This window comes from Galeopterus variegatus, unplaced genomic scaffold (assembly GCF_000696425.1).
Source record: "Galeopterus variegatus unplaced genomic scaffold, G_variegatus-3.0.2 Scaffold3726, whole genome shotgun sequence".
NCBI classification, from domain to species: Eukaryota; Metazoa; Chordata; class Mammalia; order Dermoptera; family Cynocephalidae; genus Galeopterus; species Galeopterus variegatus.
In genome coordinates, this window is record NW_007729837.1 from 88,328 (window position 1) to 102,787 (window position 14,460).

A 14,460-nucleotide genomic window follows, 5' to 3' on the forward strand; every position below is an offset into this window, starting at 1 on the left:
TGGGGCCTCGGGCTGGGGCGCTCGGGTGCGTGCGAGCTGGTAGGCCAGCCGCGGCGTGACGTTCTGGGCGTTCGCGTCCGGCCCCGCCCCGGCCCGCTCCGGCCCCGCCCCTCCGTCCCTCGCCGCCGCGGCACCTCAAGGCGCTGTCGCAGCGATGGCGGAGGCCGTGGAGCGCACTGACGAGCTGGTCCGCGAGTACCTGCTCTTCCGCGGCTTCACGCACACACTGCGGCAGCTGGACTCCGAGATCAAGGCGGACAAGGAGAAGGGGTTCCGGGTGAGGGGTCGGCGGGCGCGGCCGGGGCAGAGGCAGCACGAGGGAGCTCGGGAGCGGGCTACCCCCAGCACTGCCCTCCGGGGCGGGAGTGGCGCTGTCACCCGCGCCGGAGGGGACTGTAATCATCAGCGTGTCTGACCTTCGCTTTCAGATGAGGAACTGAGGCCCTGAGACGGACGTGACTGGCCCGAAGTTGCCCAGGGGGTCGGGAGCATCGGGAGCCCAGGTGCCCCGACTCCTGGTCCAGGGCTCCGTTCTCTGCCCCAGCCTCCCAGCAGGTGCTGGCCAGGATGGCAAGGATGTTTTAGGAGCCAGGGTTGGGTAGATTGTTGAGTTCTGGCAACAGAAATATTCAAGGGTTGGCTTCTAATGGCGGGAACAATGGGGGCTGCAGACCAAAAGGTTAGCTGAGTTCAAGTATCTGTGATGTTTGTTTAAAATGGCCTTGTCAGGGACTCATTGGCGATTTTCCTTCTGCAGTTGAGGAAGACCTCGTTGCAGTTTTTTAAAACACAAACTTCCCCTGCTCTGATACGATTTTCTGCTGAGAGGTTCTTGGAATTTACACCTGTGTGATTTGTATGTTTGTGTGTACTGACTTCTGTTGGTGTTGGTAGGTGAATTGAGAGAGGCAGTGAGCTAGGAGCAAGAACACTGGAGGGGAGTTTGGAGACCTGATTTCTTGTCTCACCAAAGTGGCTACTTAGTGGCAAAAGCAAATCATTTTATCTCTCTGGGCCTCAGTGTCCGGATCTGTAAAATGGGGTTGGGTTAGCATTGGTATCCAAATACCTTTTCCAGATTGTGTACTCTGGTGTAATGGTTGACACTCTGAGCTGGTATCAGGGCTTTGGGGTACTTTGATGACCTGACTTGAAGGAGCTAGTCAGTGCACCTCCTGGTGATCTATGGAATCCTGGAATTGTGGAGCTGGAAGGAAGTTCATGCAGATTGTCCCAGCTTTCTTGTTTTTTTTTTTTTTTTTAAATGTGAGACAACTGAGACCACAGTTGAAGTGATATTGCCAAGTTGGTCAAGTAAGTCAGAGGTAGATCTAAGATCTCAGCCAGATTTGCTTCCTGGACTGGAATCCTTTTACACCATTTCCATGCTTGCTAGAGGGTCAAGCCACATATCTAACATCAAAAAATAACTTAAGGGCCGGCCTGGTGGCGCACTGGATAGTGCGCCGCTTGGGAAGTGCTGTGGCGCTCCCGCCCGAGGGTTCGGATCCCACATGCAGACCGGTTCCCGCTCACTGGCTGAGCGAGGCGTGGGAGCAACGTGGAGGGTTGCGATCCCGTTGCCGGTCCCCGGTCCGGTACGGGGGCAACACTGAGGGTTGAGATCCCTTGCCGGACACGGAAAAAGACAAAAAAATAAAATAAAATNTGAGGGTTGCGATCCGTTGCCGGACACGGAAAAAGACAAAAAAATAAAATAAAAAAATAAATAAATAACTTAGGGCCGGCCTAGTAGCTTTAAGAATATATGAGTAGGGCTGACCCTGTGGCACACTCGGGAGAGTGCGGCGCTGGGAGCGCAGTGGCACTCCCGCCACAGTTCAGATCCTATATAGGGATGGCCAGTGCGTTCACTGGCTGAGTGCGGTGCGGACGACACCAAGCCAAGGGTTGCGATCCCCTTACCGGTCACAAAACAGACACACAAAAAAAGAATACATGAGTATTTGAGAGAGAATGAGAATATATGTGAATAATTTTCCCGCCTACCAAATGTCCCATTCTGTCACGGAAAGCTCCCTTGCTCATGCTCTTTAGGTTGGAAACCTAGGGGAGGAGAAGGGAGCCTGCTTTGAATGGAGCTGCCTGGAGAGGCCCTGATGTGTGTGGGCACTGTACAGTCCGCCCCCCCCCCCCCCCACAGGTGGCCGTTTGGCCCCTGGGGGACACTTTCTGCTGGTAGTAGGAAGGTACCTTCCTGCCTTTGCCTTTGTTTTTGTGTTGTGGGTAAGCGTGAATTCTGCCCTTGCCAGGTCTGCCTTTTATCTCCTGCCTCCTCTCTCCAACCTGAGGGTTGTCACACGAAACTAGCAGGTGGTTATGATCATGAGGGCCCTCCAGGGAAATTGAAACCGCCATCCAAGATCTTTTCAGAGCAAGACAGTGCCCTTCAAACCAGATCATGAACATTGGAGCTACTGTTTACCTCCCTGTCCACTCTCTGCTCCTCCTGACTGAAGCAGTTTGAGGTAGTTGGGAAGGTGGATACCCTGAGCCAGAGTGTGGATGTTCGTGGGGTGGCGTGTGGCCGTGCAGTCTGCAGAAAGCTTTCTCTTCTGTGCCAGGGAGAGGTTTCGTCTAGGGAGTGAAGGCAGTGGCCAAGCCTTCTGCCCAGCTGGCAGAGTGCTTGCAGAGCCTCTAGCCTCCAGGGTTGCTTTTAGCTGAATGCTATACTGAGCTCACTAAAGGTTAGACTGCTGTGAAGCCTGCTGGGTACTGGCTATTTACTGCTGGTGCTTGGGAGAAAATGCCCAGGTCTAGATTTATGTCCTCTTTGTGGGCTGGCTAGGCAGATTGTTATGTGTCTGTGAGTCTGTCCAAACAAAACCAGGCCAGACCTGGAGGAACAGGCCCAGAGACCAGGGAGAGCGTCTTTCATAAAGCTGTGAAGAGCCCATAGCACTCACTGTGCACTCTGTTCCTGTGTCTCATGCTCAGTGTTCTGCTGCTGTATCAAGAGTGTGCGAAGGACTTTTAACGTTTAAATAAACTATAGCATTTTTGACCTTTTGCCTAAAGAAAGCCTCACAGGCAGGCTTATTCTTTAACCTTGTGCACCAGTTCCCATGATCCTGAACTTTGATGCGGAGTGTCAGAGGACCAACCAGGTTCAAGAAGAAAATGAAGTTCTGCGCCAGAAGGTTTGTTCTGAACAGGCCTGCTTCTCAGGAAGTACTTCTGCTTTTTGTGTGTGAAATTAGGTAGCGGCAGTGGAGGGCTGAGCAAATACAGGAAGGCTGAACTGTTGTCAGATGAAAGTGAGTCACCAGTAAGGCAGCATTGGGGATTTGGAGACTAACAATCTCTGAAAACCAGAGGTTAAATTCATATTTTAAATCATGTACAATGTAAACAATATAGTAACAGTAATGAAACTTTAAGAAGAAAAAGACTATATGCATTTGTGCCATCTCACAACTAACCTGTTTTCAAATGTCTGCTTTGTCTTCCTAGTCCTTTAACACATCTACAGCCACGTATATATTGTTTACAACCCAGATATAGTTTTATTGTTCCCACTTAGCTATATATTTCTCTAGTTACATAAAACAGTGGGGCCAGAGGACCCATATTTGCCTTCACATTTTGCCTGAGGAGCACTTCTCTGTCCTAAAGTTAAGATCTGTATAGGTGATATTGGCAGGAAAAGGAAGATTCTAAGCTGCTTAGTTTTGGGGATTTAAGATTCTTGGGTTTGGGGTGTGTGTGTATGTCTAATTTTCTTTAGAGGACAGGTGAAAAATGCTATAATTCATTTAAACATTTTTTCCATGAGAGCCTGATTTTGTAGATTGCAAAGAGCAAAGTAGGACTGGGTAGAGTTATTATTCTCAGTGAGTTCAGGAAGAAACAAGTCAGAAGATAAAAAGGAAGCAAGTGAATGATAAAAATGCTATAATTCATTTAAACATTTTTTCCATGAGAGCCTGATTTTGTAGATTGCAAAGAACAAAGTAGGACTGGGTAGAGTTATTATTCTCAGTGAGTTCAGGAAGAAACAAGTCAGAAGATAAAAAGGAAGTAAGTGAATGATAAAAAAAAAAAAAGTGGGTTTGATTTCTGATGGTTTTTGGTTTTCTCGGCTCACTGTAATCCAGTACCAGCTGACACTCTTCCATTTGTCCAGTCTATCGTGAGCAGAGAGAAGGGCACCTTGAGGCTGAGGGCGAGTGGCCCTTTGCACCAGCGAGCTTGGGTCTGGATGTGAAGTATGTAGAAATCTTCCTCAGCAGAGGGAAGATTATGAGATCATCGGCTAACTCAGCCCCACCCCTGTGTAGCTTTTTGCATTGCAAGCTGAAATCCACCGACTGAAGAAAGAGGAGCAACAGCCAGAAGAGGAAGAGGCCTTGGTCCAACACAGATTGCCTCCTTATGTCTCCAGTATGGACCGCCTGGGGGACTCAGAGCTGTGAGTCTGCAAGAAGGCTTGAGGGTGGGAAGGCGGAGGCTCCCTCCTTTCCTTTATCTTCCATTCTCCGCCTTGAGGTTCACTCTGACCCTGCCTTGCCAGTGGCCCCCCTGCCTGGTGAGGGAGAATTGCCAAAGAGCCTCCTTGGCACATGTGAGGAAGGTTCCCATGGCCTCTACTGTCCTCCAGGAGTTGTTCCCAACCTCCGAGCCTCTGGCTCCATCCAGAGGGAGGGGTACTGCACAGCTGTGCCCAGGGGCCTGCACATCCAGATGTGGGTAGCCTGGATAAATAAAACACAGCCACTATCATAAAGTCTCAGGAGGTTTTTGTGCATTGGAAGGAGCGCCTTGTGCATGGGAAGATTGGCAGTCACAGGTTGGATGCGTTTCTCGGTAGGAGCATGCACCTGCCTGAGGGTTTAGAGAGGTAGGAAGATCGGGAGAGTGGTATTTGAGTGACCAGAAAAAACAGCCAGTTAAAGCAGAAGCCTGAAGTGATGATGATAATAATAGTAGCAATAATAAAAGAAACAAAGGCACAGACAGAGGACACAGTTATTGATTGGTGGTGAGTCGGAGTACATCCCGGGCAGCAGATTCCAGACCTACACATAGCCAAGTGCTGCACCGAGTGAAACTGCTCTAGTTTCTGAGCCAGTGCCATCTGATGGAAATAAAATGTGAGCTGAAGATGTAATTTAAAATTTTTTAGTAGCTACATTAAAATATAATAAAAGAAACAAGTTAATTTTAGTGATATATTTTACTTAGTCCAGGATGTCCTAAATATCCTTTCAACATGTGAATTATAGGACATGTTTAGTGAATTATAGGACATGTTTAGTGAATATAAACAAAACATTAATGACCTTTTTTACACTTGTTTCATGCTAAGTCTTTGAATTCCAGTGTGTGTTTTACATGTCCAGCACATCTCCATTTGGAACGACCACATTCGGGTGCTCAGTGGCACATGTGGCAAGTGGCTACCAGACAAGGCAGCTCTGAGCTTTCCTGTGGCCCTTAAAGAAGAGCTGCAGATCTCACCATTGTGCCAGATAAGCTGCCAGCTCCCTTTCTATGAGCAGTGGCAGCAAAGCTAATGCCACCTTACAACCCAGCTTCCTGCACCTGGCTAGGGCCTGGTCACTAGCATCATCCGCAGCCCAGGAGGTCTGTATTCTAGGTTCTCCTGCATCCCACCCCAGCCCTGTGACCCTGTGGTGTGTCTGCTTGACCAGAGCCATGGTGTGCAGCCAGAGGAACACCTCCCTCTCCCAGTCACCTCGTGTGGGCTTCCTGTCCTCGCTGCTGCCTCAGAGTAAGAAGAGCCCCTCAAAATTGTCGCCTGCCCAGGGTCCTGCTCCAGCTCAGAGCTCAGCCAAGAAAGAGTCCTTCAGTGGTCAGGTAAGCGCAGGTCCCGCCTTTCTATCTTTGCCAAGAAGCCACTGACGTCTGCATGTGCTTCCCAACCTCCTTGCCCTCCCTTTAGGAGCAATTCCTTGGGTGTGCTGATGAAATCTTAAATTTACATTTCATTCTCTTCTTCCTTACCCTCCTTTCCCTCACAGACAAGTGATAGCTCTGCAGGAGGAGAATATAGATGGGATCGTGGGGAGGAAAATCTACCTAATGCATTCCCCCTGCCCCTGTGCTCGGCCCTGGCTAGGACTGCAGGCGCTCTGGCATTTGAGACAGTAGGCAGATGTGCCTGCACAGATAAAGGGCAGTGCCACACCTCAGATCAGATCTCCTAACCCAAAGCGGCTGCTCTCCTCTGCTGCCGCCTGTGCTCCCATGCCAGCTCTCAAAAGCCTGCAGCACTCTCCAGGTGAAGTGGCAGATAGCCGATGACAGGAAGTAGGCTGTGAAGTGTTCCTCCCCTTTTCTCATAAATTTCCTATGCAGTCATGAGGGCTTAAGACTTTTGGTGGCTCAAGTGTGAGGCCAAGCAACTGTGGAGTTTTTAATTTTTGGTGATAGGAAGTACTGTCTAGCTAAAGAGTAAGTTAAGAGTTACCTCAGGAATCCATGTATTTTGCCTACAAGTTGGTATTTGCTGATTCTACAAAGAATTTTCACTGTTTTTCACTTTTATAGAAGTATGTGGGAGAATTTCTTTGACGCCAGCTTATGTCCAAAACAGCCAAGGGTCCCACTGAGTAGTTTTCTTAGCAAAGATGGTCAGAATTCATTGCTTTCAGAATGCTTGCTGGAGTAAAAGTTTAACAGGCCCAGAGTTATACTTTATCGCTTGGGTAGGGACCCTTTCTCTTTTAATGTATTTTTACTAGTTACAGATAAAGTAAGTCATAGTCTGTGCCTTCCTTTCCTACTATCCTTAGCTTGAGACCAGTTGCAGGTGATGTGGCAGTTCGGGGCTAATGCTTAACCCAGGGAGCAGGGCTGTGTCCCAGGCGGCCACTGGAACCTGGGGAAATTTAGCGTAGCATTTTGGTGGTGGTGTTGAGCTGGAGGTGCTGAGTGTGACACTGGATAAGAAAGAGCATGGGCTTTGGAGTCAGGTAACCTGATTTTTATCTCTGGCTCCTTGTTTGTCTGCCATGCCCAGATTGCTTAAACTCACCCCAATTAGCTTGGGATAATAAAAATAGTATTTACTTCCTAGGGAAGGATTAACTGAGCTGGTAGAAGAAGAGCCCTTGGGCTATGCAGTGCCTGGCAGGTAATAAGCTCTCAGTACATTTTAGTAGTGGGAGTTGTATTCCTGGAGTTCCTGGCCTACTTGGGTACCAGAGTCAGTTCTGAGACCTGGAGTGCCATCAATGCAAAGTGACTATAATCTTAGCATCCATGAGGCTTGAAGCAGTCAAGAGGCAATCATGGTTACTCCTGATTTGTTTTTCTGAAAATTCAGATCTTAAAATTAGAATTCCAGTTCTGTGGACTGTGGTTGAGTAAGTTTTCCTGTTTGCTGTCTGGATCTTTCTCACCGTGCAAAATTTTTTAAGTTTAATAGATGATGTATGGAGTGTTAGGTACCTTGAAATGAGCTTAACGTTATGAAATTCAGTCTCACTAACTTAAAATGAACGAAAACACAGAGACAGCTTCTTTGGGACTAAACCTGTTGCGATGCTCTTTATGTGTTCAAGAACTGTGTGTCCCATGGTGAGGTTGAAATGGGACTGGAGCTCCTTACCTTGTCTCTAAGATATGATTGAACAAAGGTTGGGTCACCATGTGGTATGTTAACAGAGCAAAATTTCCAGTTCTTGAGTGGAGACAACAGATATCTACAATCTGAAAAACCCAGTAGTCAAGTCTCTTATTTTTTATTGATGGTAGATCATTAAGACTCACCATTGATGTTTTAATTCTAAAAATAACTTGTACGTTTAAGAAAATCACAGAATTTTAGAGTTTGAAGGAAGCTTAAAGGTATCTGGCCTACCCTTGTACAGAGGATAGGAGCATGTGGTGTGGACGGATTGCCTCCTGTGATGTGGAGTTCACTGCCTGTCAAAGTGGGAATGTATGCTTGTTAGAAAACTATTAGTACAAATCTGTTTATAATTTTTAGTCACTGATTTTAGCTTTGCCCTCCGGAGCTACATAGAATGAAGCTTCTTGTGTAGGACAGCCCTTCCTATCTTTTCCATGCTAAGCACACTCTGTTGATCACCTCCTCCCTTCCCTGCTGTTCACCCCTATGGCATTATTTCTAGACCCCTCACCATCCTGGGCCCCCTCCTCTGGGAAGACATTCTAGTGTTTCAGTCCCTGTATTACAACTGAAGCCCAAAAATGAGTGTGCAATTCGAGATGTTCTCTTAGTATATTCGTCTGTTTTCTTTTGCTTACAACAGAATACCTGAAACTGGGTAATTTATAAAGAAATGAATTTATTTCTTAACAGTTTTGGAGGCTGGGAAGTCCACGGTCCAGGGTGTGCATCTGGTGAAGGCCTTCTGAGTGGCAACGCAGGGTATCACATGGGAAAGAATGGCGTTAGCAAGAGAGAGCCAACCTTCTCTCTTACCTTACAAAGCCGTCTGAACCATGCCCATTGCTTTGTGGATGGAACAATCCATTCACAAGGGCACAGTCCCCACATCTGATCACCTCTTAAGGGCCACACCTTTCAAATACCATAATCAGATTTCCTACCCTCTAAGCACTGTTACAGTGGGGGTCAAGCTTCAGTGAGATTTGGGGGGACGTTTGATACACAGCGGTCACTAATACCAAATGCAACATGGTGGGATCACTTCCTGTGATTTTGAACTCAATATAAAATGACAGTGGTTTTTAAATATTCAGTGAGATTTGGGGGGACGTTTGATACACAGCGGTCACTAATACCAAATGCAACATGGTAGGATCACTTCCTGTGATTTTGAACTCAATATAAAATGACAGTGGTTTTTAAATACTACATTGCTTTGTCAGTGCACGTTAAGCATGTAGTCTATTTTTTCCTCACCCCTAGCACACCAGAGCTCTTCTTTTTTACTGTTAAAGAATAAGCACACAAAAAACATAAGCTGCATGTTATTATTAAATTAGCAACATGTAAGATGATTACTTTCCCATTTTAAATATTATTTACACAGAGCATTGTAAATTTCACTCACATCAGCATTTTGTTCGCTTGTGATTGGTCACAGAAACTGTTTTCATTATCACGGGAATGTTCACAGCTTTATTCTTGCAAAATAGATGGCAGTCTGTACTCTCTAGGCTTTCAATATGAATCTAGAAGCAAAGTTTTAAAAAAACAAAAAGAAAGTAACTGCCAAACCACAACTCCAGGCTCTTCTGGGATCTCTATTTACAGCAGCCAGGCAGGGCACATCAAAGGCAAGCTAACAGCCTGCAGATTGTACTCCATCCTCCCCCAGCAATGATCCGCACCTTTCCAACCTGCTCGGTGAGCTGTGGGACTGCAAGTGGGAATTTCCTCATTATAGAGATAACCTTTAATTGGCTGAAATGTAAAGAAAGCACAGCGTCCACAAACTTCTGTACTGGTAACTCTTATTAGAATCAAATTACCTCCTAGCTATCGCCATTGGTGGTAACAACTGCCCTGGGTGCTGTTCCCGTGAGTCTTGGCAAGATGAGGAAAGGGAGCCATCTTCCTTATCTTCTGGTCTGTAATTTCTGTGTTATGAGGGCCTGTTTTCTGCCTGGCTTTGTTTTGCTTCAAATGAGATCAAATTACTGGAACTTGTTTCCTGCCCCATTTGGATTATTGCCTGGCAAGCTCTGCGGGGCTCTGGAATCCCTCCTGATCCACTGAGGCCACCGAAAAGTAATGGGTGTCAATTAATGGGTGTCTCCACAGTGAGACACGAGGTAAAACGGTAAAGCATAGGTTACAGTGTCTCTTCTGAACTGTAGGAGTCGGATAGGTTATGATGGAATATAACTTAGATCACTGGAATGTTATATGAAGCCAATAGTGAAGATTTTTGAGTGATATAGTTTGGATGTTTGTCCCCCCTACTTTTGTCCCCCCACCCAAAGCTCATGTTGAAATCTGATCCCCAGCGTGGCAGTGTTGGGTCATGGCAGCAGATCCCTCATGAATAGATTAATGCTGTCCCTCGGGAGGCGGGGGTAGTGAGTAACTTCTCGCTCTGTTACTGTGAGAGCTGGTTGTTTAAAGGAGCTTGGCACCTCTCCTCTCTCTTGCTTCCTCTCGCCATGTGATCTCATTGTACCTGCTCGCTGCCATTTTCTGCCATGAGTAGAAGCAGCCTGAGGCCCGCTCCAGATGCCGCTGTCCCAGATTGTGAGCCAAATAAACCTCTTTTCTTTATAAATTACCCAGTCCTCAGGTATTGTTATAGCAACACAAAAATGGACTGGACTGATACAGAAAATTGGTACCAAGGAAGGGATGTTGCTATACAGATACCTGAAAATGTGGAAGCTGCTTTGGAACTGGTAATGGGCAAAGATTGGAGGAGTTTGGAGGATTCAGACGAAGACAAAAAGACATGCGAAATTTGGAACTTCTTAGAGATTAGTTAAATGGTTGTGACCAGAATGCGGATGGAGATGTGGACAGTAAAGGCCATGCTGATGAGGTCTCAGGTAGAAATGAACGTGGGAACTGGACAAAAGTTCACACTTCCTACACCATAACAAAGAACTTGGCTGCATTGTGTCCATGCCCTAGGACTTTGTGGAAGGTGGGACTTAAGATTTGTGAACTAGAATATTTGCTGGAAGAAATTTCTAAGCAGCAAAGCATTCAGACAGCTGCATGGCTACTTGTAACAGCCTACACTCAGTTATGGTGGCAAAGGCATGACATAAAGCCATAATTTATAATTAAAAGGGAAGCAGAGCATAAAGATTTGGAAAATTTGTAGCCTGGCCATATGGTAATGAAGCAGAGAGTGTTTTCGGGAGAAAAATCCAAAGGGGCAGCAGAGAGACTGGTTGCCAAAGACATTAGTATGGCTGTGAGGCAGCAAGATGCTAATAGCCAAGACAGAGAAAAGGCCTGGAAGGCATTTCAGAAGTCTCTGGTGCCCTTCCCATCACAGACCCTACTGCCTAGGAGGACCGAATTGCTGGGGGGGATGGGGTGTGTGTGTGTGGTGGGGGCAGACGCTTGGTGCCACTGCCTTATGCCACCTCAGAACACTGCTCCTTGCATGCCAGTTTCTCCTGCCGGAGCAGCCTTGCCTCAAACAGCCCCAAGTGTTTCATCAGTTGTTTTGTGCCCCAGTCTGGAGAGCACAATTGGCAAACCCTGGTGGCGTCCATGTGTATTAAGTTTTCAGGCCAGCAGAATGCAAGAGGTGGAGGCATGGCCTCCACCCAGATTTCAGAGGATGTATGGAAAAGGCAGGGGCCCAGGCAAAGACCTGCCCCATGAGCGGAGCTGCCATAGAGGGCATCTGTGACTAGATCAATGCCGAGCAGAAATGTGGAGTTGGAGTACACACAGAGAGTGCCCCACCAGACAATGTCTAGTACAGCCATGGGGGTAGGGTTGCCTCCAGGACCCCAGAACTATAGGGCCACTGGTCATGTGCAATACCTGTCTGGAATAGCTGCAGGTACCAGGGTAGCCCACTGGGCTGAGCCCAGTACAGCCATAGGGGCAGGACTGCCTGATGCTCTGGGACCCCAAATTCCCCACTGTGCCCAGGATGCGGAACTTGAAGTCAAAGGAGATTATTTTGGAGCTTTAAGATTTCATATCTCCCTGCTGGGATTTGGACTTGTTTGGGGCCTGTTGCTCCTTTCTTCTGACCTATTCCTCACTTTTGGAATGGGAATGTGTACCCAATGTCTGTTCCACTGTTTTATCTTGGAAGTAGATAATTTTGTTTTTGATTTTTACAGGTTCCCAGCTGGAAGGAGTTTTGCTTTTGGTCTCAGATGAGACTTTGGAATTTTGAGTTGATGCTGAAATAAGCCATGACTTTTAAGACTATTGGGATGGATTGATTGTATTTTGTATGTGGGAGGGACATGAGTTTTGGGGGGTCAGATGCAGAATGATAGTGTTTGGATATGTTTGTCCCCCCAACAGTTGTCTCTCCGAAGCTCATGTTGAAGTCTGATCCCCAGTGTGGCAATGTCAGGAGGTTTTTGGGTTATGTGTAATGCACCTGGCAGCTGCCCTGCTGTTTTTTGCCATGAGTAGAAGCAGTCTGAGGCCCATTCTAGATGCAGCTGTCCCAGAATTGTGAGCCAAACAAACTTCTTTTCTTTATAAATTACCCAGTCTCAGGTATCTGTTATAGCAACACAAAAACAGACAAAAAAATACAAAAAAAATACAATGAGGTTTGCCCTTAAAACAAAATAAAACTTTTGATGAATGTTTATGTCACAGTAAACATTTATTTAAGTTGTGTACATTTGTAGCTAGACACAATTTTACTTTAATCTGCTTATTAAGGTGTTTTGTAGATGGCTCCATTCATATTTTTTGTCATTGTTCCCATCCTTAGTGACTAACGTAGATACAGTCTTTCAGCAGAATCTGACAGGTCACACTTAGGTCCATAGCTCTCTTGGCATCAACGACCATGTTGTAATAAAAGCAGTTCATGATTTTTTTTAGTGCCTTTTGTTAATGCCTGTGTGTATTTTCACTTTGGAGAATACAAACTGTCCAGCCCCAGCCTGATGATGTTCTGGACACCTTCCTTGCCTCCTTGACTTTCAAGGGAAGTGCTGCCTTTGTACCTTTTTTTTGGGGTGGCTGGCCAGTACAGGGATCCGAACCTTGATCTTGGTATTACCAGTACTTCTTAATGTCACAAGTGGCTTTTGAGTCACCTAGAGGAATTTGAAGCCTCTTCGTCCCATCAATATGGGTCAATTGAATTGAGCACTTTTAACACCAAGCATTGAGAATGGAAAATACCTCATTTATCAGGTGTAGGTGTGAATAAGGAAAGAGGCCCCAAAATGCCTGTCGTCTTCTGCAGCATTTCCCACCATTGGTCCCAAGGCAGAGTACCCCTGTGGCCCATGTTCAACGTGGGCATGCATGCATCAGGCAAAAAATGTGGAAGTGGCACCTCTCGGACTGAGGCGTGGCTGCTTGGTGTCTGTGTTTTCAGTGACTTGTTTTTGTGGGGGTTTTACAGCATCATCTGAAGAAGCAGGATGTGATGGAAGCAGCCCACCAACTTTCCAGACCTTGACCTTGACAGCACCCACTTGAACGGGCCACCTCCCCACTCCATCTCCCTGAAGCCCAACTTAGGAGTGGACACTTACGTCTCATTGGCTTTTGTCCTCCCGTGGCCCGTTCACAATTGTGATATTTGGAATTTAGGTGTATTTGTGGCTGATCAGCACAGGTTTGCCATTCTTGCTTTCTTCATGGGAGTATCTGGAGTTTATGCACTTACGTCTCATTGGCTTTTGTCCTCCCGTGGCCCGTTCACAATTGTGATATTTGGAATTCAGGTGTATTTGTGGCTGATCAGCACAGGTTTGCCATTCTTGCTTTCTTCATGGGAGTATCTGGAGTTTATGAACAGACCAGCATTTGTCTTACTTTTCTTTGTCTCAAGAGGAACTATTGTGAAAATATTCTGGAGGGAATCCTCCATGCAAGAAGACAGGAGGGAAGAAGCAACGGAAGTTAAGTGAGTCTGTGTTTTTTGCTATACAGTTTTACCCGATTTTGCCGTCCTGCCCTTGTTCTTTTGGCTCCACACAGAGTCCTTATTGTCAGGGCTGCTGCCCAATCTGTGCTTTAGCTTTTTTAGCATTTTCTGATAGGTTTGCATTATTCTTTGTGATGTCATCTTACCACTCACTCCTTTAAATGTTTCCTTGCTTACTGGGGCATGAAGTGGTCAGCATTTCATGCTTCAGAATCTGTCATCCCTCAGTCATATGCTAATTCCCTTTGAAATCTCTTTTCTCTAAATGTTCTGAGATGTGTTCCTAAGAGTTAGAGCATGTGTCTGATTGTGCCAGCATTCCCTTCTCTTTTACACATCCTGCTGGGTCACTTTCTCTTAAGAGTTTCCGTCATGTGAACATAGTCAGCAGCTTTCCTTGTAAATCAAAAATAAGCTCAGTGTGGTGGATCCCCTTATCACTTCTTTCACTCCCTGTGAGATGAAATTGTCAACAAAATCATTCATCAGTTGTTCTGCTTCATTGACGAAGGCCCAGTCTGTGCCAGGCAAGGTGCTGTGTGCTAGGGGTGCCAAGATCTTTAAGGTGGTGTCACTCTTTGGATGATGCTCACAGTAGAATGTGAGCTCTCTGTGTGCATGTGGCATCATCTACAGAGTACACAGCTCTGCCAGCAGCTTTCACCCTCTGCAGCTCTTTATCCACATAGCAGTTCTCAGCCAGAGTTCATGGATTTGTTTGAAGATAATTACTTACATTGCACTGTGACTTCACCCCTTCTGTTTTCACTTTTTTTAAAAAGCTTTTTATACACTTTCAAGTGTACAGAAAAGTTGCAAAAATAGTGTAAAGAACTCTTTTCTTCCCCTCTGATCCATTTTGGTTTTTACCATTTTGTGTTCCCGTCAGGAATGTATGAGAATTCCT

At 46.3% G+C, this 14,460-nt stretch overlaps 1 protein-coding gene across 1 annotated transcript in view; it reads left to right on the plus strand.

Moving 5' to 3' along the window:
- The first annotated feature begins 143 nt into the window (after positions 1 to 143).
- WDR91 (WD repeat domain 91) overlaps positions 144 to 14,460 on the plus strand; it is a 36,685-nt gene continuing 22,368 nt past the window's right edge. The window contains exons 1-5 of the mRNA XM_008585820.1: positions 144 to 395; positions 2,165 to 2,247; positions 3,081 to 3,161; positions 4,302 to 4,432; positions 5,676 to 5,841. Of these exons, the coding sequence (XP_008584042.1) occupies positions 155 to 395; positions 2,165 to 2,247; positions 3,081 to 3,161; positions 4,302 to 4,432; positions 5,676 to 5,841 (702 nt within the window). The 5' untranslated portion in view covers positions 144 to 154. The remainder of the gene's footprint in view (positions 396 to 2,164; positions 2,248 to 3,080; positions 3,162 to 4,301; positions 4,433 to 5,675; positions 5,842 to 14,460) is intronic.